The sequence below is a fragment of the Callorhinchus milii genome, unplaced genomic scaffold (assembly GCF_018977255.1).
Source record: "Callorhinchus milii isolate IMCB2004 unplaced genomic scaffold, IMCB_Cmil_1.0 Scaffold1, whole genome shotgun sequence".
Lineage (NCBI taxonomy): Eukaryota > Metazoa > Chordata > Chondrichthyes > Chimaeriformes > Callorhinchidae > Callorhinchus > Callorhinchus milii.
The window spans coordinates 65,313,887-65,334,836 of record NW_024704742.1 but is presented as its reverse complement, the minus strand read 5'-3'; the positions used below and the strand labels follow the sequence as shown (position 1 = coordinate 65,334,836).

At 39.1% G+C, this 20,950-nt stretch overlaps 1 protein-coding gene across 5 annotated transcripts in view; it reads right to left on the bottom strand.

The window, feature by feature from the left end:
* Nucleotides 1–20,950, bottom strand: part of zfyve28 (zinc finger, FYVE domain containing 28) — a 92,243-nt gene that overhangs the window by 19,529 nt on the left and 51,764 nt on the right. For 2 of the 5 annotated variants that reach the window (XM_007905234.2, XM_007905235.2), the window contains exons 5-8: nucleotides 18,784–18,873; nucleotides 14,629–14,718; nucleotides 10,474–10,575; nucleotides 7,012–8,400 (exon numbers count right to left, since the gene is read on the bottom strand). In XM_007905234.2, coding sequence (XP_007903425.1) covers nucleotides 7,012–8,400; nucleotides 10,474–10,575; nucleotides 14,629–14,718; nucleotides 18,784–18,873 — 1,671 coding nt within the window. Of the gene's footprint in view, nucleotides 1–326; nucleotides 751–3,545; nucleotides 3,620–4,099; nucleotides 4,480–7,011; nucleotides 8,401–10,473; nucleotides 10,576–14,628; nucleotides 14,719–18,783; nucleotides 18,874–20,950 lie in introns of those variants that run through there. The other 3 variants (XM_007905237.2, XM_007905238.2, XM_007905236.2) reach the window with 3 other exon arrangements.

Below are 20,950 nucleotides of genomic sequence, written 5' to 3'. Positions count from 1 at the left end.
TGGTAGGAGGACTAAGGAGGTCACATACTGCATGGAAAATAAGGATCTAAATGGAGTAGAGGAGCAAAAGGAATCTAGGGGTAGATACACAAATCGCTAAAAGTAGCGACATAGGTTAATAAGACCATAAAACAAGCAAACCAAGCATTGGGATTCATTTCTAGAGGGATAGAAATAAAAAGCAAGGAAGTTATGCTAAACTTATTTCGAACCTTGTTTAGACACATGGAGTACTGTGTACAGTTCTGGTCCCCATATTATAGAAAGGATATAGAGGCACTGGAGAAGGTGCAAAGGAGATTTACAAGGATGATACCAGAACTGTGAGGTTCCAATCCACTTTCTATTGTTATTTGAACTCTTAACTTTCATTTAATTTCCCTCCTAAAGGCCACATACATTCTTCACGCTTTTCTCCACCTTATATTCTCAGTGTTGAATCATGTGGTGCTGTTCCATTTAGCCTCATGCAAGTTTTTTTAATTTTCAAAATACATTTTTGCAGATTACGATCAAAGCTTTCCACTACTAAATATCTTCTGCAGTCAGCTCCCAAGTATCTTGCACAAATGACCATTCTTCATTATCTGTTATTCAACTGTGATGCGTCATCACAGCTAAGCACATTCTTGTCCCAGCACTTTCCTGAGGGAGTGTGTCAAGAGCAGTAACGTTCTTCTTACAAGTCCAGGCACAGGAAAGCCAACAAGGTCCCATCTATCTCATAATTCCAGGTCCAAATTAAGGTTACTATTTCAAAGAAAAGTGGGAAGTTACACCGCAGTTATTCTAATTATATTCCTCTCTCATCCAAACGGAAATAATTCAGATAAAATTATCACTCATCTCATTGTAGTCAGTAGGATGTTGCTGATGGAAGTTGGCTGCAGTAGATTCCTACACAACATTCACTGTGTTTTTAATTCAGCTCATTTTGGGAAGGATTTCAAGACATTCTTTTACTTGAAAGGCTCTATATAAAAGCAAGTTGTTTGTGACCACCCAACCCCCCAACCCCAACCCCTCGTTTGAGATCAGATAATTTAGCAGACCAGGGAAAGAGCTCAGGACCTTACGGGATGTGCAATGCAATTACTTAGGAAGCTGTCAGAGGGCCTGAGCGTACATTTCTAACCCTTTAGGGTAGGTGGGGGGGGGGGGGGGGGCGCCCAGTCCATTTAATCACCAATCCAGTGATTATACGATTTATACAGATCAGACTTTAGCAAAATACAGGAAGTCAGTGTTGGAAACTTGTCCCATCATATAAAATATTACTTGGCATTACAACCTCTCAAAACACAGTATATTTTAACAAATTCAGGCAGGAGCTGACAATCACATTTAGCGTACCCACTGAACATGATTCCTTCAATATATCCACCTATAGGTATCAAATAAACTGGAAAAAAAATGCAATATTGAAAGGGGGTTGCTAATGTACTAATATTATATGCCAGGGTGGTCCAGCCCACCCGGCCCGGGGGATGATTGCACCGGCTCGCGAGCCATTTCTAACTACCTTTGTCCGACGAGCAAATACGGGTGACACGCAGGCCCCGAGCCAATCAGCAGGTGGTCACCGGGAGCTCGGGTTCAGGAGAAAATATTGCTCGTGTGGCCAGTGGTTGTTTCTAAAATCCAACATCTGGCTCTCAGCAGCCAAATGGTTGGACCACACTGTGGTACGCCATGGGAAGATGAGAAACCTGGATCACACTTGTATTTCCAACATGTGATGAGCTCACAACCTCAGCTGGAACACCAGAGGCATGATTCCAAGGTACCCCATAGTGCTCTCCAGCAGCTCATTACACACCAACATGGCAGACGTTTGGGGGCAGATTGTGCCACCCTCACTCCTGGAGCTCAGGGAACATCATTTTATTTCACATACAGAAAAGAGTAAATAGTGGGTGATAAACGTAGACCAAGATTTTGTTAAATGCACTACTTTTAAGAAATCTCAGTACATTTATTTTAGTAACTGCGAACATAGGTTTGATTTCATTTCAGGAAACATTATGTGCCGATGAACCAATTTAATTTCACAGGCACATCTGGTCATGTAACTGCACTAAAATCAACATTATATACCGCTCATTTATTTTCTGGTCCATTTCATTTGAAGCAGGGAATGGGGGGGAAAAAAATCACATTATGGTCTGTAGCAAAGGACTGCACACAGACAATTAAAGATGTTTAAGATGACACAGCTATATCCAGAGATTATAGTAAACCTCACATAACTCTTATCGGTTGGGACCATACATTTAATAATAATTCTTGGATTTGATAAAGAGCTTTTCACGTCTTCTAGACATTTCAAAGCGCTTCACAGCATATACTGTAAAATGAATTGACTGTGGGCAGCCAATTGCACACAGCAGTGTCCCTTAAACATTCATGGATTGAAGTGACCAAATTATTATTTTTCTTCTTGAGAGATTATTACTCTTTAATACAATTTATGCAAAGTACAATATAATTCAATATAACATTTGTATAGCACCTTTCACATCGGGAGGACGGCCCAAGGCGCTCTACAGTCAGGGATTTACACTCGAGCTGGGGGTCGGGACTGGGAAGGGTGGAGGGCAGCTGAAGGATCGGTCGACGAGGAGGGATTTAAGACGCGCCTTAAAGGACGCAAGGGAGGGAGCGAGGCGAAGGGAATGTGGGATGGAGTTCCAAGGATGGGGTCAGAAAGGCTGAAGGCCCGATGGCTGATAGTGGGGTGGGCTGAGCAGGGGACGTGGAGCAAGCCACAACTTGCTGAGCGGAGGAAGTGGACAGGTTGATATGGGGTCAGCAGGTCACAGAGGTAGGGAGTGGCAAGGCTGTGGAGGCTTTGAAGGTGAGGATGAGGATTTTGGACTCGCCTCTGGGGATGGGGAGCCAGTGGAGTCGGGCGGTGGTGGGGGTGATGGGATCATGGAGCCTGATTTGAGTTATGTCAAATTTGCATAGAATATAAACTCTTGAGCGGGACTTAGGCAAATGTCCGACTAAGGTGATTATACGATTTATACAGATCAGACTTTAGTAAAACTGCGAATTTTAATATATTAAAGTTCCATTTGTTAACAAGTCATTGGTTAAGGTTGCAGTTTTATTTTGTCCAGTTTTATGTACCTCATATAGAAAGGAAATCAGGACCATGCAGAGGGTACATCAGAGATTCAATTTAATAATACTGAGGATGAGAGGTTACTTGAAACATTAGAACTGTCTTTATTGGGACAAAAATGGTTAAGGAGGGAATCGGTTTTCGAACTTATGAAATGTTGCTTTAGTGTAAATAAGAGAAAGTATTTCCACTGATTGGATGGCCACCTATGATCTTTATAAAGTTTTTAGAACTCTATGATCAACACAATCTGTTCGTGCCTCCAGTTGAGCAGAGCTCATCTTGCAGATACCTCAAACTCAGTATTACAACACCCTCATCAATATTACGAGCAGGAGTAATTCCAGAATTAATTTAAGGGATTCCATTAACTACAGTTGCTCAATTAGAATAATTACCGATAAGTGTCCTCTGTGGACCATGGATTAGTCTATTTAGAGCCTTATTGATCTCCTGAGTTTTCACTTCAACTGCATGTCCTCTCATTTTCTGAAAGTCAAAATGTACATAAAACCCATTACAGTACCATGATTCACCAATTTACCTTTATCCTCAAAAACTGCAATAAAATTGTAAGGCAATGACCTGCCTTTCATCAACCCAAATTGGCTTAGATTGATTGCCTTTTTCTCTCACAAAATGCACTTACTTACTAGGAGGCTTTCCTTAGATGCCAATCATTTCTCCAGATAGATATTAAGCTAACAGTCTCAGAAGATGTCTAAGCGGATGATCTCTGGGAGTGTAACATACTTTATAGCAACGTTATTTCCAGTCAGTGCTCGACTCAAACACTCACTGAATTTGGAGAATTTCGAACGGTCCATTATTTTTAGCACTCAAAAACTAGGTCAGAAGCATCCTAATATGCATTATTAGCATGTTGGATAGAAAGTTTATTTTTATTATTTGTATTTGTTCAAAAACATCCCAAAAGTGCTCAGTATATTGGGCAACAATTATTTCCCCTAGTGCTCAATACAATTTGCTTTTTCATTTTTTTTTAAACTTCTGAATTGCAAAAATCGTTTCTATATCTATGACTTGAAGGAACAATTTTTCCCATTCCAATATAACCTTTCCAATGTTATTTCCAAATATTTAAAATTATTTGACCTGTTTATTTAACTGCTGAATGTGAAGTTTGTGGATATTGGCCCACGCAATGAATACATTCGAAAATTCAATGCAAGATCCTCTTAAATGAAAATCTGAATCTCAAATGTGCAAAATGTTCATCACTTGTGGTATTTGCGGATGAGAAGAATGGTTACTTTGATCCACTAAATAGCAATCAACGGGACAGTTTCATTTTGAAGGCAAGCACTGTGTTTTCTGACTTAGGTGGCCTAAAAGAAACAAAAAAAAGAGCAAATTTTACATAGCATTAGTTGCCTCTTTGATTATTTTTTAGTGGGTCAAAGTAACCATCATTATTCAGACAAAGGCTGACTGAGTAAAACATCCTCTAAACTTCTGCATGTTCAACATCTTGCCACATATGCAGGGCCATCATTGATTCCGTATATATATATGGAAGCAAACCTGGAAAGTTTAAAAAATGGGACCTTCACAAAAGCAACACCTAAACATGCCTTTGCAGTAAATTTGGACAACCAAGGCAGATCTTAAATAAAAACACATTTCTGTGAGATTATCAGCTGCAACACAAACTATAATTGTTTGATAACTATGAACTGCTTAAGGTTGCCTCAACTTGGCACATTAGAACATTATGCTCTTCTATAATTCAGTATTGCCAACCAACACTTGCAGAGCTGATGAAAATGATCTGCAGATTTTACAAAGCTTTCTGACATTTTTGGTATCGAGCATCATACAAAATTCTCATTAGATTAACGACAGTAACAAACAGATTCAAATTATTATAATACCAGTGCAGATCTTAGATGAAAATCTGTGAGATGTTTTGCAATCACATTTAATTCCTCGTCTTCCCTGGACGATTCACATTAATAAAGTCTTTCAAATGCAAAAAGCAGTATAGATTACCTTACGTTTTTCTGCCAAACTGGTCTTTTTGAATGCTATTTATCTTCAAATTATTCTCCTCCCCACACAGCTTGGCATCATGAGCTTATTTTGCAATATTACAAGACATCTATTAATACTGCAGCACAACCACCAGGGACCAGTGAAGAATTCAGTTAGTCACGGCCACAGAAGGAACTTCTTCCCATCATCACCTGATATTGTCTATTAGTAAGACAGTTTCAATCACAGCTAATTTACCATTAAAGCTTTAACTGATTTTTAAAAGTCTCACACAGGGTACTCTACCAAATCCCTTCTCTAAAATCAAAGTAAATTAGATCCACTAGACAGCCCTGATTCACTAATTCAGTGATTTCCTCAAAGATCTGCACTAATTTGTGTATCATAACATATTGTATCAAACTGATGTCAACCACAGACTTCCTTTAACATATCTTTGCTCATTAGAAGGGCACCAACAGCAAGGCTTTGAAGCATTTTCCCAGTTAAACTGTTAGGCTAACTGGCCTATAATTTCCTTGCTCAGGTTTCACACCATTTTTGACATCATGGTAGCATTTGCTATTCTGCTGTAACGTGGCACCATTCAAGTATCGTTTGCACGCAACAAACATTTAAAAAATTGAGAATATTTAAGTTAAATTGATTTGGCACACATATTAAATGCTACTGATTATTCTGCACAGCATTTGAATTTTAACAAGCATTCTCTATCCAGAAATATCCGAGTGCTCTGAAAACTATAAAATAAATTTATAGTGCTGTGCTATTTGTATATATGTGAAGAAAGGACTTACCAGGGTAGGTGCGCATTACACCATGCAGTTTAAATAAGCCATTAAATAATGCTGAAAGATCATATTATAATCTTTCCACAATAAAGACCTGTGATCTTATCTGCTTGACAGATAGCTTTACATAGGTCACGTCAGTTGGTCAGCAATATATATTCTACACGTTTCGCCACCATTTTAGTTTATGTACAATGAGTGAACATTACCTGCTTTCTATTCTTCCTAATTTTCCAGTCATTACAATTACCTCATTGAAACAAGAAATATATTTTCTTTGCACAGGGAAAAACATTGATATGGAACAAATGTCTAAATTCAATTAGGATGTGCAAAAGATGATACAATTAACACCCAGTTACCTTTCAGAAACATTGGTTATGCAGTGTTCTTTCGCTGTAGGACACAATTAAATTCACAATTCCGCTGAAGTACTGAACAAGTTAAAGGCTGCTGACAATTATTTTACTATGCCAGACATGTTACAAAATCTTTAAAATTTTCACTCTCATTTTTATTGGTAGTGATTAAATCAAACACTTGACTACCTATAATCATAGAATCATATAATATTGCAGCACAGGAGGCCATTCGGCCCATCGTGTCTGTGCCAGCTCTTTGGAGGAACTACCCAATCAGTCCTACTCCCCCCGCTCTTTCCCTTCAAAAAATAATACCTCACACAAGGGCATCATTTGATTTCAGAACTTTAAATTAATGTTTTAATAAAAACAAAATTACCGAAGGCTTAACACTACACCCCTTAAGATAAAGAACTCTCGATTAATGCTTGCAGATCAATTAGTTTGCTTGGATGTACTACTTTTGAAGGCTCTATTAAAAAAGATTGTCTTCATGAAAACATTATTCATTAGTTAGCACTGTCCCCTGGGTATGGTGACCTTGTTGTAATGTTCTTAATTCTGATGCCACAATGAGAAATAAACGATTACAAACTAAACTACAAAATATTCAATGATAGCACACAAATTATTGAATTGGAGACAACTCTCCACTTAAATGACATTCAAAATTTACTGGTGAATCGTCCGATTTTAAGCAGCTAATAGTTACCTTCTCTCAGTTCTGTAGATTTCCAATATATCAGAAGCAGGCTGTGGCATCCCAACTTCTTCCAATTCATCATTTACTTCTTTTTGAGCACATAGCTCGCCTTTCCTTTCCTCCCCACTGCTTGGAGGCCTCCTCTTCTCTGGTTCTGTTTGTTGGTCACCTCCTTCAGTTGGCTTTGCTGAGGATTGCGTCAGGCACTTGCATTTGGAGGTGTTGTGCTCTTCTTTACCCAAGTTCTTTTCTGACCACGTCACATCTGATCTCTCACTTTCTAATGCCTCCTGTGATGCTGATGGAAAATTAAGTTTATGTTGCTGATCCTCAACGTTACATGAGACAGAAACTCCAACAGCATCTGTAAGCTTCTTCAAAGAATTTACATCCATTGGTTTGATGCGATTTTCAATGAGACCATCCTGAGCAGCAGCACAATGAGTACAGTAATTTATTTGATTTTTCAAGGCAGCAGTACATTCCTTTGAGTAACCATCTTCCCCTAACTGATCTGAAGCATCTGAAACCTGGCAGGAGACAGAATCACCATTTATTATACTCTCCGACTCAGAGCACAAAACACACTGAGACTTGGGATTGAAGATAACGGTTGCAGAAATTTTCATTCCACCAGTTCTGTATGCTATTTTTTCTGCAGTTTCACTGGGTTCAGTATCATTACTACCCGTATCCCAACCATTGAGGTAAGAATTTGAGTCAGGTCCATCTAAACAGTTGCAGTGCATTTCTGTTGTATTATTTTCCTTCAGCTTGGTTTGCCCTTGTAGACTAGAGTTAACATTTGGTCTGTGCAGTACCTCTATCGTTTCAAGGTTTTCAGCTGTCCGTCTATTCTTCACTGTGCTTGTATCCTCTGATTGAAGTGGTATCTCAATATTCTTATTCTGCTGATGTGAATCCTCAGCCCAAGCAATGATTTCCTCAGTTGCAGTGATTCCAGCTAAGGCATCCAAATCATCCATGAAAAACACCCTCTCCTCCTCTTCAACTACATGCCTTACAGCAGAAGTCACAAGGCATGGTTTGTTGGTAGACGCCCCTGGGTTAGTGCCACCTCTCAGCACAGTCTTGTGAGCTGGCGACTGGCATGCACTAGGTGGAGAAAGCAGGCAGGACATCTCATCTCCTACCCTGTGCACCATTAAGTTAAGTTGCTCCAGCTCCTCCTCATCATACTGCATGGAACATGCAAGTTCAGCCTCTGTATTTTCAGCTCTTACAGAGAGTTTGTCCTCCAAAAGTTTCTCAGGAGCTATCGGGGGAGCAATGGGAGAGGGTACCTCTGGACTGGTCTTAAATTCACAATCCTGGGATATGCAGAGATTTCGTTCAAGTGTATGCAGCTCATCCTCAGTCAGGATCTGCAGTAGATCCCTTAGGAAAAGAGCAAGATGATATCATTCACAAATATACTGGTATTCTTTCAAGAGGGAAAAACATTTTGAGGAAGTGTAAGTGCAAAGCCCAAACATTGTGCAGAACAGTACAAAAATAACAAGCATTTATATAGCAAAGCCTTCATGCAGCATAGCATCTATGTACAGTAACTATGGCAGACATCTTTAGAAGGAGTGATAAATGTATTAATTGATATCAAAGGCTACTAATCAACAACGGAACAAAAACTTGATAATTATCTGAACAAAGTGCAAAATATAATGTTGAATATAATGAGGCTAACCTTTGTCATTAACTGTAATGCTTAATAGATTCATTGAAGTTGATCAATAGCCCATTTCAATATCAGACACTCCATTGAAAAACAGACTTAACAAGGAATCGAAATAATAAGTTTAATCAAATACAGCTGAATCAATTGAAGTTTTTTAAAAAAATAAATCACAGCTGATTGAATGAAATGCTCAGTTTACTCCCTTTAATTGGAAAAATAGTTTGGGAGCAGTTTAAAGATTTAAATACACTGTAAACGTGGGAACCAAATATCAGAGATAAATACGTTGTATTAGAAATAATACTGTAAGGATACATATGAGGTAATAGCTGTATGACTGTGGAACTGCAGTATACTGAACTGTGATACACTGCCAACAATGACTTGCCCACTTTTTGCACAGCTCGGGAATGTTATTGGCAGTCTGGCCACCCAAAAGATTACCAGCAACTGCATTAAATTCCACACATTATACTGAAAGGTCTCAATTTATGGGCTCCTAACTACTCTGTTATAATGGGGGGGGGGTCTGACTGGAAATTGGATGTCATTCAATACATTGTCTTTATAATAGTCACTATACTTTACAATAGATCCTGTGAAGCACTTTGAGACGTTCTCCTCACGTGAAAGGTACAATATCAAATTCAAGAATTATATTTTGTATAATGAGACATTGGCAGACTAGTGTGCTGGGATGTAGGGTCATTTTGGATCTCAAATTGGTTAACTAAAGAAGTAGATATTCTGAAGAAGGCTACTGCCACTCCAACCTGCCTACCAGCTGGAGTGTGACTTGGGCAGATGACATTTTGATCAGTCATGTCTGACACACACAAAAAGCCCCAACACCACACTTTAGAGTCACCAAACCAAAACAGAGTTCCACCTATGTATGGTTTCCATTTGTCTGGAATAGAACATTCACACTCTCCTCCCAGATGGATGCATTCTGCTTATTAATGCCAGTGAATTGAGGTCTTAGCTGGAGCCTAATCAGCTAAAACACACTACACTGCTTGCAATAGAGTACAATGACAAGGTTCTCACTGCTTGTTCATTGTCTCAATCTCTCCACTTTGCCCCCTCCTTGCCCACCTTCAGCTCACAACTGAAGACTTTCCTCTTCGATAACCCTAGGGTTAGGGGTAGGGATCTACCTAGCTCAGGAATGGGGCAACTGAGACCACCACAAAGGATTAACTCGATTCCAAACTTGCTTCACCAGATATGCCACTTTGGAGCCAAATGGGTCTGAAGAGACCTCACTTTACTCCACCCTCAAGGAGATAACTGGGAACACATGAGGAACTGGTGCAAACACCAAGCCAGGACAATTAATTCAAATCAAAACACAGAATACTGCAGATGCTGTAAATCTGAAAACCAAAACAAAAGTCGCTGGGAACACTCAGCAGGTCAGGCAGCATCTATGGAGAAAAGAAAGTGAGTCAACATTTCGGATCTGACGAAGGTTCTGACGAAGGGTCATGGACCCGAAACGTTGACTCACTTTCCTTTCTCCATAGATGCTGCCTGACCTGCTGAGTGTTCCCAGTGACTTCTGTTTCTGTTTTCAACTAATTAAAATGTTTAGTTTCTGAAACAAATTGTTCATTGTCTCAATCTCTCCACTTTAATTTACAGAACTTTAATTCACATTTCAGGTTAATTATTATTATAGGTTACATACTAAAGGCAATATCATGAGTAAGCATGCACAACAATCTGCTGCAAAGAAAATGCGATGGAGTAATATCTTCCATTAACAATACCTTATTTTCCGTAGTAGTGTGCGAAATGGTCTAAAGAGGTCAGACATATCTTCTGGCTTATGCTCCAAGTTCAAAGGCCCCTCAGGGTAAACAAATAACCCACTTTAGAAAAGATATTTTGGGAGAAAAGAATCATCATTAAAATTATGAAATAGCATTAAAACACAATTTAATCTGAGCCATTCTATCATCTAGTCACACTCATATCGATTTTAAATAGTCAATGCAATTTTCTAGCCTTTTAAGGGGAATACACAGAATTACGAAGAATGTTACAGTACAGAAATAGGCCATTCAGCCAAACTAGTCTATGCTGGTGTTTGTACTCCAGACAAGCCTCTACTCTTTCCAATCCCTCTCCTGTATCCCTTTATTCCTTTCTCACTCATGTATACATCAAGTTAATTCTAAATACAACTGCAAAACGGGTTGGGAAGAGCTCCATCCTGCCCGATCTTTCTGATAGCTGTATTCACATATTCATCATGTTCTCAAAAAAGTGAATATTACAACAACAACTTGCACTTATATAGCGCCCTCCACGCAGAGTAATGTCTCAGAGTGCTTAACAATGCCGGAGCCTGACTCTGAGCTGTGGGGGGAGGTGGCCTTAAGCATGGTCGAAGATTTTCAGGCGAGATTTGAAAAGTGGAGAGATGGAGCAAGGCGGAGGGATTGAGGAAAAGTGTTCGAGTGTTTCGGAGTGTAGTGGCTGAAAGCGCACGATGGTGGGGTGGAGGGTGCAAGGGATGAGCAGGAAGCCTGTGCAAGTCGAGTGGAGGCGCCGAGAAGTGGATTGGGAAGTGAGGAGGTTGGAGAGGTAGGCAGGTGCCAGAGAATGAAGGGATTTGAACATGAGTGTGAGGATCTTGAAGTCAATCTGTTTGGTGATCGGGAGCCAGTGGAGCCTGGCCAGAACTGGTGAGATGGGGGTATGGAGTTTGGTCCGTCCGGGTCAGTATGAGGGCAGCAGAGTTCTGAATGAGCTGGATATTTTGAATAGTGGAGCTGGGGAGACCGACGAGGAGTGGATTTGAGTAATCCAGGCGGGAGGTGACAAACGCATGCACAAGGGTTTCGGCTGCATTTTGGGTAAGGTAAGGTCGGAGGCGGGCAATGTGGCGGAGGTGGAGGAAGACAGTCCTGATCAGGGACTGGATGTGGGGGAGGAAGGACAGCTGGGGGTCGAACTGGACGCCTAGATTGCACACTGGTTCGGTGAATGTGAGGGAGAGTCCAGGGAGGTTGAGGATCCACAGGAGTGAAGACAGTGATGGGAGACAAGGAGTTTGGCTTCCATTCTGTCCACATTCAGCTGCAGGAAGTTTGCACTCATCCAAACCCTGATATCTGCCAGACAAGCTGATAGAACATCGATGGACCTGGAACTTTGATTCATATGAAAACTTTGATCATTTAAGTCCAGCTGCAGTTAGTTTGCATGGGAATGATGTTTTTACATTGTAAACAACAATGGCAATACGGTCTACAAAAGCATGTAGCAAGTTTCATTCAAATACCAGTCACTTGGGGGCAGTCATATTTAGACTACAGCTCCTTTTTTCATTAAGATCATCCTTCAGAAAACAATCATTAATTTGTCTGTTCTGCAGAAAACACAAGAGAAACTGGCTGACTTGATTAGCAACAAGCCACATAGATTAAGTGCACAAAAGGTTTCCTGGAAAATGGTTGCACTTTAGTCACTATTATGATTCTTAACCAAAGATTAATCAAGGTAGGATTTGGCTATCTGTGGAATAGTGATAGCCACATAATTCAACTCAAATAATGAGAGCTTTACTGTTTTATCAATTTAATACTTGGATAGTTTTTATATATAAGAGTTTACAGTCTATTGAACTGAGTGAATTTCTGATGTTCATCTAATTTTAGGAAAATAATTTATATAAATTATATAAATTAAATTCATATAACTTATTTTAACATTTCATGAACAAATAGTCTAAGGGGAACTGTAACTCCATATGAAGTATTGTAACTGCTTTATTGTTTTAGGGAAATGTTTCTCATTTTGATTTTGGAACGGATCTTCCTACTAATGGATATAAAGATGATTAAATGCAAATATTTTTAACATTCTAGGGAAGTTATAAATAAAATGTAGATTTGGCAGTAGAGGCAAAGCAAAACAACAAAAGACAGCAAGGGCGTTTTATGAGCATTCTATTTTGGACGCAGCAGCCAGTGTGTTGCAATGATACTAGCTCTTACAACACAAATGTAATGTAGCATCATGTATGCCACCAGAATAGTCCAGCATTATTGACTTGATATAGTACTCAAAGTGATAACTCTGCAACTAAGAGATAGAAGGGTTCAAAGGAAAAAACAAAGGCAGGTCAAACTTACTTTTATACCACTAAGATAAAAAATACGACAACGCCTTTATTGCTCAGGTAGTACCCATGTACATTTCTGGTCACTACAACATTAGGAGGCTGTCCAGAGCCAACAAGCAAACAAGTGAAAAAGCAATGAGAATGATCCCCAATGACAAATGGAATGAACAATGATGAGACAAGTACTTCAGTCTTGAAGATCACAATAATGAAGTCTATACCAAATAGTGAAGCAGATACTAAATTATCTGAAAATAGATCATGCAAGATATGCAGCCAAACTGCACTACTAAATACAATCACAACAAATACTGAATCATAGTTTAACACACTTGCTGCCATAGTAATGCAGTAAAATAATAGCATTTTACTAAGGTGTACACCACTTAAAGAATTGACTCCAATCTAACAAGTACAAATGGCACATTTCAGCAAAGGCATCTTCATTTTCACTTTAATTTAATGGAAGTGCACAAATACATTGGATTTGCTCATCTCAGCCTTGACTAATTCTTTCATGTGCGCCATTTTCCTGAATAAAAACTCTTGGCGAGCACACAAGTGACTTAAATCAGTTGCTGGGGTTTTAAGACTATATAAAAGGATAAGGGAGCTAGGCTTTGTACTCTCGTACTCTTTATATAACTACTTCTGGCAACATCTTCTTTTCGTCAGCTGGTTTGGTGCTACCCAGAGGAATATACACTAATGCTTGGTAAATACAGCTTACAGCCTGTCTTTTATTCAGAACCAGTGAATTAAACTTGTTAAATTTGCTCTTTTTAAAAATGTTAATTCATCTCTGCAACTTCACTATAATATTATCCATATTGCTGAATCGTGTCCTGGCACTGTAACTCTCAGAGAACCTTGAAAATAAAATGACAAATGTTTGAAAAGCACTTGGTTCACTTGACATGGTTCACAAAAAACATTTGTTGTACCACAATTCCACATTTCTTCCCTTCTCTGGGTATCTGAGATGGATTTGTTTGAGCTCCCAATTAATTTAAATTTACCTTAATCTTGTAAGTTTACCGTCATTCATCCAACGTTATTTATACCTCCCAGTATTCAGTCAGAGACTGCTCTACATATCTAATCAGTCTCTGATCAGTCCGCGGATTCCAGATTTCCAGTAAGATGACCTGGACGAGCTTGTATTCCTTTAAAGGCACCGATGTGATTATCCAAAATTACTTACTGTAAATCTTAAAGAAAATTAGTCTACATGTTTATAAAAAAATGAAATTCTATCAGACGATATCTCCAAATGTAATCTCAAATTCTCTGGCTATAACAGTAGTGTGGAACTACGTCACATAATAAACAGTTCAGTCCCAGACACGCTAATATTGCTGAAGACTTGTCATGTCAATTCACGATGTGTACTTTGAAACAGGTTTTCTCTCTAGTTATGAACAATACTGAAAACATACAATTTACCTATTCCTTGAGGTACACATTTCCAATACAGAAGTGCAGACTGTTTTGACAAAATTATAACTGTCATCTCCATAATTACTTTTCTAAACCCTTCCAGGTATCCTAGTGATAATGTGACCAATTCAAGATCGATTTACATAAATTTAACCTGCAACTTTTTGACACCAAACTGCTTGCATCTGTCTGAACCCTGCCCAGAATCTGTCCATCATCATTAGCTATGGCTATCTCCTACTTCAAAACTGTCACAAGAACACCATAAAATAGGTCTATTAAATTGATTTAATCCAGCAGTATTTGCATTGCTAAATAATATAAAATACAAACCTCTTTAATGAACACTTACCATACAATGGCTAGTCTAGGAATTGTAAACATTAATGCTGGTTCATAGTCGTCAATCAGATCTTGTGTGAGGTATCCAAGCTTTAAGGCCCTGTAAATAATTTTATATTTGTTACATGTTGTAAATTAAATCAACTACTGTACTTGAGAGAAAGAGTGATAGTTTTTCTTTGTCACTCCTTTTTTTCTTTTTTTTGACATAAATATTATCTTAAGCATTAAAGTATTAAAAATAAATTCTTTTAATCCTTGTGTTTGATATACTCCTAATCATATTGTCGAGATGTTTGAAACTGCTTCACAGGACAAACTGCAAAGTGAATTAACTGTATTTTGTGGACAGTTTGGGAACAGCAATGTCTCATAAACAGCCATAAAGTGAATGACGCATTTTATTTGGGGGATCTATTGACCAGGAGAAAATCCTTCCCAATAGCACCATGGGATCTTCAAAAGTCCACCTGAACAGGCAGACAGGACTTAGGTTTAATGACTCATCCGAAAAACGGTGCCTCTGACAATGCAACACCTTCCCAGCACTGCATTGGAGTGTCATTTTAGAAGATGCAATTCCAAGCCAAGATGTGGGGACTGAATCCACAACCTTCTGACTCAAGAGGCGAGTCAGACTGACATACAGGTTGTTTCTTGACCCCTGCTCGGGTTGAAATCCCTGACTGTCCAGGACCTTGGGACATCCTCCTGATGTGAAAGGCGCTATAAAAATGTAATTTTGTATTGTATTGCATTTAATCTCTTGAGGAAGGTATTCTACAAAGTACAAAGTTTACAAAGTAAAGGTTTGGAATTTTTCCCATTCCTTAAGGGCAATCCAGTAGAACCTGTACTATTTTAGTCCGTGCAAACAATATACTAAACCCTGATTAACTGCATGCCACAGATGACATTCTTCTGGAACCAGAGAAGTGGTTTGATCACCTAGACTTATATATACTGCAGCCTCATGACCTTTAATATCAACTTGAACCAGAGCTTTTCTCTAATGAAAGGGGACTAATTAGTAAGTATTTCATACACATTTATACCCAAGTTAAAATTCTCAAGAGAATTCTCTCACTTAATTAAGGTTAGACTTTAGCAAAGTTATTCTAAATGTGGCCTCACCAGGAGGTTATAGAAGGTTCACAGAATCATAGAACAGCACAGAAGTAAGCCATTTGGCCCATCGTGTCTGAGCCGGCTCTTTAAAAAGAGCTATCTAATTCAATCCCACTCCCCTCCTCTCTCCCCATCTCCCTGCAAACGTGTCCTCTCCAAATAAATATCTAATTGAGGAATCTGAGGAACACGGCACGAAACGGTGCGGGAGCTGGAAGAGAAGCCGTTGACAATACGAATGTTATCAACAAGCCCAATTGGTTTTGAGTGAGTTCCAAAGGCGATTTTCACCTTTGTAAACCACTCAAAACCAATTGGACGTAATTAATATTCGTATTATCAATGGCTTCTCCTCCATTGGCAGTCGGGCCTTCAGCCTCTCTACCCCCATCTTCTGGAACTCCACCTCATATTCCCTTCACCTCGCTCCCTCCCTTGCCTCCTTTAAGGCACGCCTCAAGAGCCCTCCTCTTTGACTGTGCCTTCGTCCACCCTCCACCCTCCCTGATCCCAATCCTCCCCCCCCCGCCCCACCTTGGGTCCTAATCCATAATCCCTGACTGTTCATTGCCTTGGGACATTCTCCTGACATGAAAGATGCTTTACAAATGTAATTTTGTATTGTGTTTTATTGACTGGTTACTTTCAGAAAATGGTCAAGAACCTTTTTTCTTTCCTACTTTTATTTGTGGACAACATACAATACAAAATTACACTTGTATAGTACCTTTCACAGCGGGAGGACATCCCAAGATGCTGGACAATCAGACATTCATTGCGGAAACATTTCATGTTTCCTCTAGTAATGTAAACATACTCTCCCCTCTAAATTAACTTTGCTGATGATAATGGATAATTGCTGGGGCATGATTGAGTGGTACTCTCTGGTGCCTGACTCAAAGGTTTTATACACGAACCCGGACAGTATCATTAAGTTATTTAGCAGCAGAAAGCATCACTGTGGAGACTCGGTCTATTTTCCCAGTGGACACATATGTGCATTTCCCAGCAAAGGTCATTGAATAATGAGAATTTCACCTGTGGCATGCAGGCCATCAGGGTTTAGTGACAGATTACAGGATAGTGAACAGTGACAGGAACATGAACCCAGTCTAATCATTACATTTAATTTATTCAGATACTTATCTAAGAACCTCCTCCAGTTAATGAGCCATGTAGCTTGCTTCAAATTCTATTTCCAAAAAAAAGGTGCTATATATGAGTGTTAATTGCACTGTAACCCACCTTTGTATCATTTGTGAACAGTGTGAACTGTAAGGTCAACAGGTAAACAGCACAATTAGTCACCAGCATCTGTCAGACCAATGTGACTTGATGGATTGGAAAATAGCAAATCAACTTTCAATCTAAAACAGCCAAATTTGGTGTTAATGCTTTGAATTTTTCAAATTTTAATTATCAAATGCTTCTTGAATTCCAAACTTGGAATGGGGGAGGGGGGGAATTGGGATATAGAGAGTTTTCAATTCATTAATAACTTGATCGTTTTTACAAATAAGAGCGGTTACTTATTAAATATACAGAGCAATCCAAAGCAGAACATTTTACAGCATTATTCATGGATGGTTGCTTTACTCTGTTTGCAAATGATGAAGATGTGAAATGACAAACTGATAACAAGGGGTATTTAACAGACTGAATAAATAAGTCTGTAATTCGAAAATGATTGTGAAAGAATAGATTAAAAATAGTTAATTGAAAGAATGTTCATCTACATAAAATTTGCATTTATATAGTGCCTTTCAAATGGGATAGTATCAGAATGCTTAACGATGGTGTAGTTTGATGCGGAACCAGGGAGAAGAGGGGGTGGCGGGGTGACTATTGGCATGGTCAAAGTCTTCAGGTGCGATCTGATGATGGGCAAAGTGGAGAGATTAAGGCAAGGAGTTCCTGAAAACACAGCCATTCATGGTGGAACAGAAGGGTCAAGGTACCGAAGGCCCAAGCTGGCCGAATGAAGAAGTGAAGGGGGTGGGTAGTGGAGGGGGATATGACCAGGTTGGAGAGGTGGGGATGTACTAGGGCATTACATTCTTTGGAGGCGAGTATGAGGATCTTGAAAAACGATCCCATCTGCCACAGTGAGCCAGTAGAGCCACAGTGGGTGTGGTGTTTGCTGCGGATGAGGATGTGGGCGGCAGAGTTTTGAACATAACTAAGTTATGACCTGATGACAAGGAATGTTCAGCATAATTCAGCAATCTGTTAAAAATGTCAGAGGCCACAGCTGATGCAGGACATACAGCCTTCAACAATCATATCTGCAATCACACCACTGATTTTCTTTTTTCTTCCTATGCTAGAGTAACAGCAATACCAGCTAACCATCACTGCAGGAGTTGGAGGAGCAGAGAAGCACACTTTCAATGGAAATTCGTACCTGATAGTACGAAATCTGGTTTAAAAATTTACTTCCATAATGGTTCTGCCACACACTTTGCATCAGAGAATTATCTGCAATCCTAAATTACTCCATTCCTGGCTTCTGATTGTTTGCAAAATATTGAATTTGGATTGACTGGACGCAAATATTTGGACCAGTCAATCCAAATTCATCTAAGCCTTCAATCCTCACTTAAACAAGTTTTGATAATTTTTTATTTGAAAAAAAATAAGTAAATTAGATCACTAGCGACTGTTTTTGCTGATAGTCATTGCACATGTCCCTGTTCTGCTGGAAAATATTTCACCTCTGGTCCTGGTTGAAGCTCACTTCCGTGTGGTCATATCCCAGTTAATAAGCCACATTCACTACATCTTAGTATTTATGAGCTAGTCTGAACCTTTGCCGAAAATCATTTTGATGGATCTTACACAATACAGTATTCTAAATGTTGGCATACCAGTGATTAACCAGGTTAAAAAAAACTTGTTTCAATCAATAATCTTGCATCTTGAGATTTGTCACAGGAGTTCATCATATTTATTGATAAACGCTTCACGCAGGTATAGCGCTTGCAAATAAATCTAACGTAACGCATCCTTGAAGAAAACTGAAATCTTTGAATCTTACCTTTCAACTGTTTCACAGAAGAGAATAATGACGTCTTGCTGTACATAATATTCTTTAGGAGATTTCACAGGTACCATTGCAGACACATAACTTTAAAAAAAATCAAACAGCGACAACACAAATTTAGTTTAAAACATTAAATCAAATACAGTAAAACTTACTTAAGTCTGATCTTTATACAATCACCTAAACCATACATGCAGTCCCATTCACTTTCCTATCAAAACCACTTAGATTTCTTTGCACTAGTCATATTAATCATTTCCTAACCTGAATGCCACTTCCCTATCCTCCATTACTCCTGTGCTGCACTTAATTGTGGGAAATGTTTCCTGATCTGTCTACGGGTGCTCAGAAGAACTTCATTTCCCGCGATTCAATGAGATTCTAATGCTTCCTGGTAAGTGCACATGTGGCAATGAGAAGAGTAATCTTGACCTGCCCCGCATGCACTTACTAGCTGCATTGAATTACGCATGTGCAGTGTAGATTGACAAAAATCAGATTTTTTATACGATTTCTGCAGTTTGCCTGCACCTTGGACTTCGTCCAAGTCACATTAAATGTCATGGTTTGTTGTTGTTGGTCCTGACTGGTGTGACCAGTGAATTTTATTGTATATTGGATACAGTGCAGGAAGTGCAAAATCAGACAGTACAAAAATGCAATGGGATTCTTATAAAGTTTGACTAGTAAACGGGAAGGAGTAAATGTTAAATTTTAAAGCTCTGTGTAAATGTTTGAACCAGTTATTTAGTTGGCAGCACTAATACCCTCTCATAAAAAGTGATCTCAGCAAACTCTTCTCTATCATTAGATGTAAAAACAGTCTTGAGTGCGACATACAACATCTAACTACTTGCAGCAGTAACTGCAAGATGAGAAACTAATTGGATCAATTGGATCGAAATAAGTTTATTGCTGCTTTAAACTATCAATGTTAAATATTTACAGTTGTATTAAAACTACTTTGAAATCAGAACTGCGATAAAGAGTTTACGTTGCTGTAGCTTTAATGCCTGACTGCTAATTTCTGAACAACTGTTAAGTCGATGCAATGTACACTAATGTTCCAAATAGAATTATTTCCAGAGCCAACTTTGATACCAATTTTCACACCTCTGAAGGTGTGACAAACTGCTTTCTATTTTGATCTCTTTAGACAAAGTAGAATTATAAATTTGGGACAATCAGATTTTGATTCATACTTATTTGGGTGAAAATAAATTATTGCAGCCTCAAAGACTGAACATGGCCCAGACAACTAGTAGATTTGAGCTTCTATACAGTGCCTTTCATATTGGAAAGCTCGTCACACAACTGACTCGGAGACTAAGTTCGGGACAAGGTCTGAGGTTAGTGGGGGAAAAAGGTGTTTGAAAACATGGTTGAAAAGATAGAAGGTTTTAAGGCAGGCTTTAAAGGTGGTGAGGGAGAAGATAAGGGTGAAGGGGCTCCAGATATCAGCTCCAGAGAGTGGTGGCAGACTGGCTGAAGCTCACCCACCTATGGTGTGTTGGTTTGAGCAAGGGGACATGAAGCAGGCTGTGTTCACTGAACAGAGGTAGCAGCTGGGGCGCCAAATTTTTAGTTTAGTTCTAAACACTACAACTACAACCTTACAGAAACACTCAAATGGTTAAATTCTAAAATTTATTTTTCACAAATACAATTTTGGAGTTGAGTGGGTGATAGAATAATCACTCAACCCAAAGTTAAATCATTTTCCCCTGTTCTCCTGAAGGCGCTGCTGGCATGAGGTTCATTCTCCAGTACCTGGCCCAAATGACCCAATCTTCATACAAGTTTTAGCAGTATCATTAGCCTATTCAACCATGGGTGGGACATCACAGCCAAGTCCAATCTATGCATCTACACATGCAACAGTTGTCACTGGATAGCAATGTGCAGCTGCAGCCTAAGGTGTTAATTATTGTTACCCAGCTCAAGGGCAAATTGCACAAATACGAAGTTCCACTGCCACGCAGGATAATGATCAGCTAACTCAGTACAGAGCAGAAATCCAACAGGTTACCTTCCTCGTTTGCATGACTGTTCTACTCCTGAGTAGTGATTTTTGTTGACAGCCATCAAGAGAGCCTATTTACCCAGCAAATAAATAAAATGGATAATGCATTACAACTTCAAATGACACACGCGTGCTGAT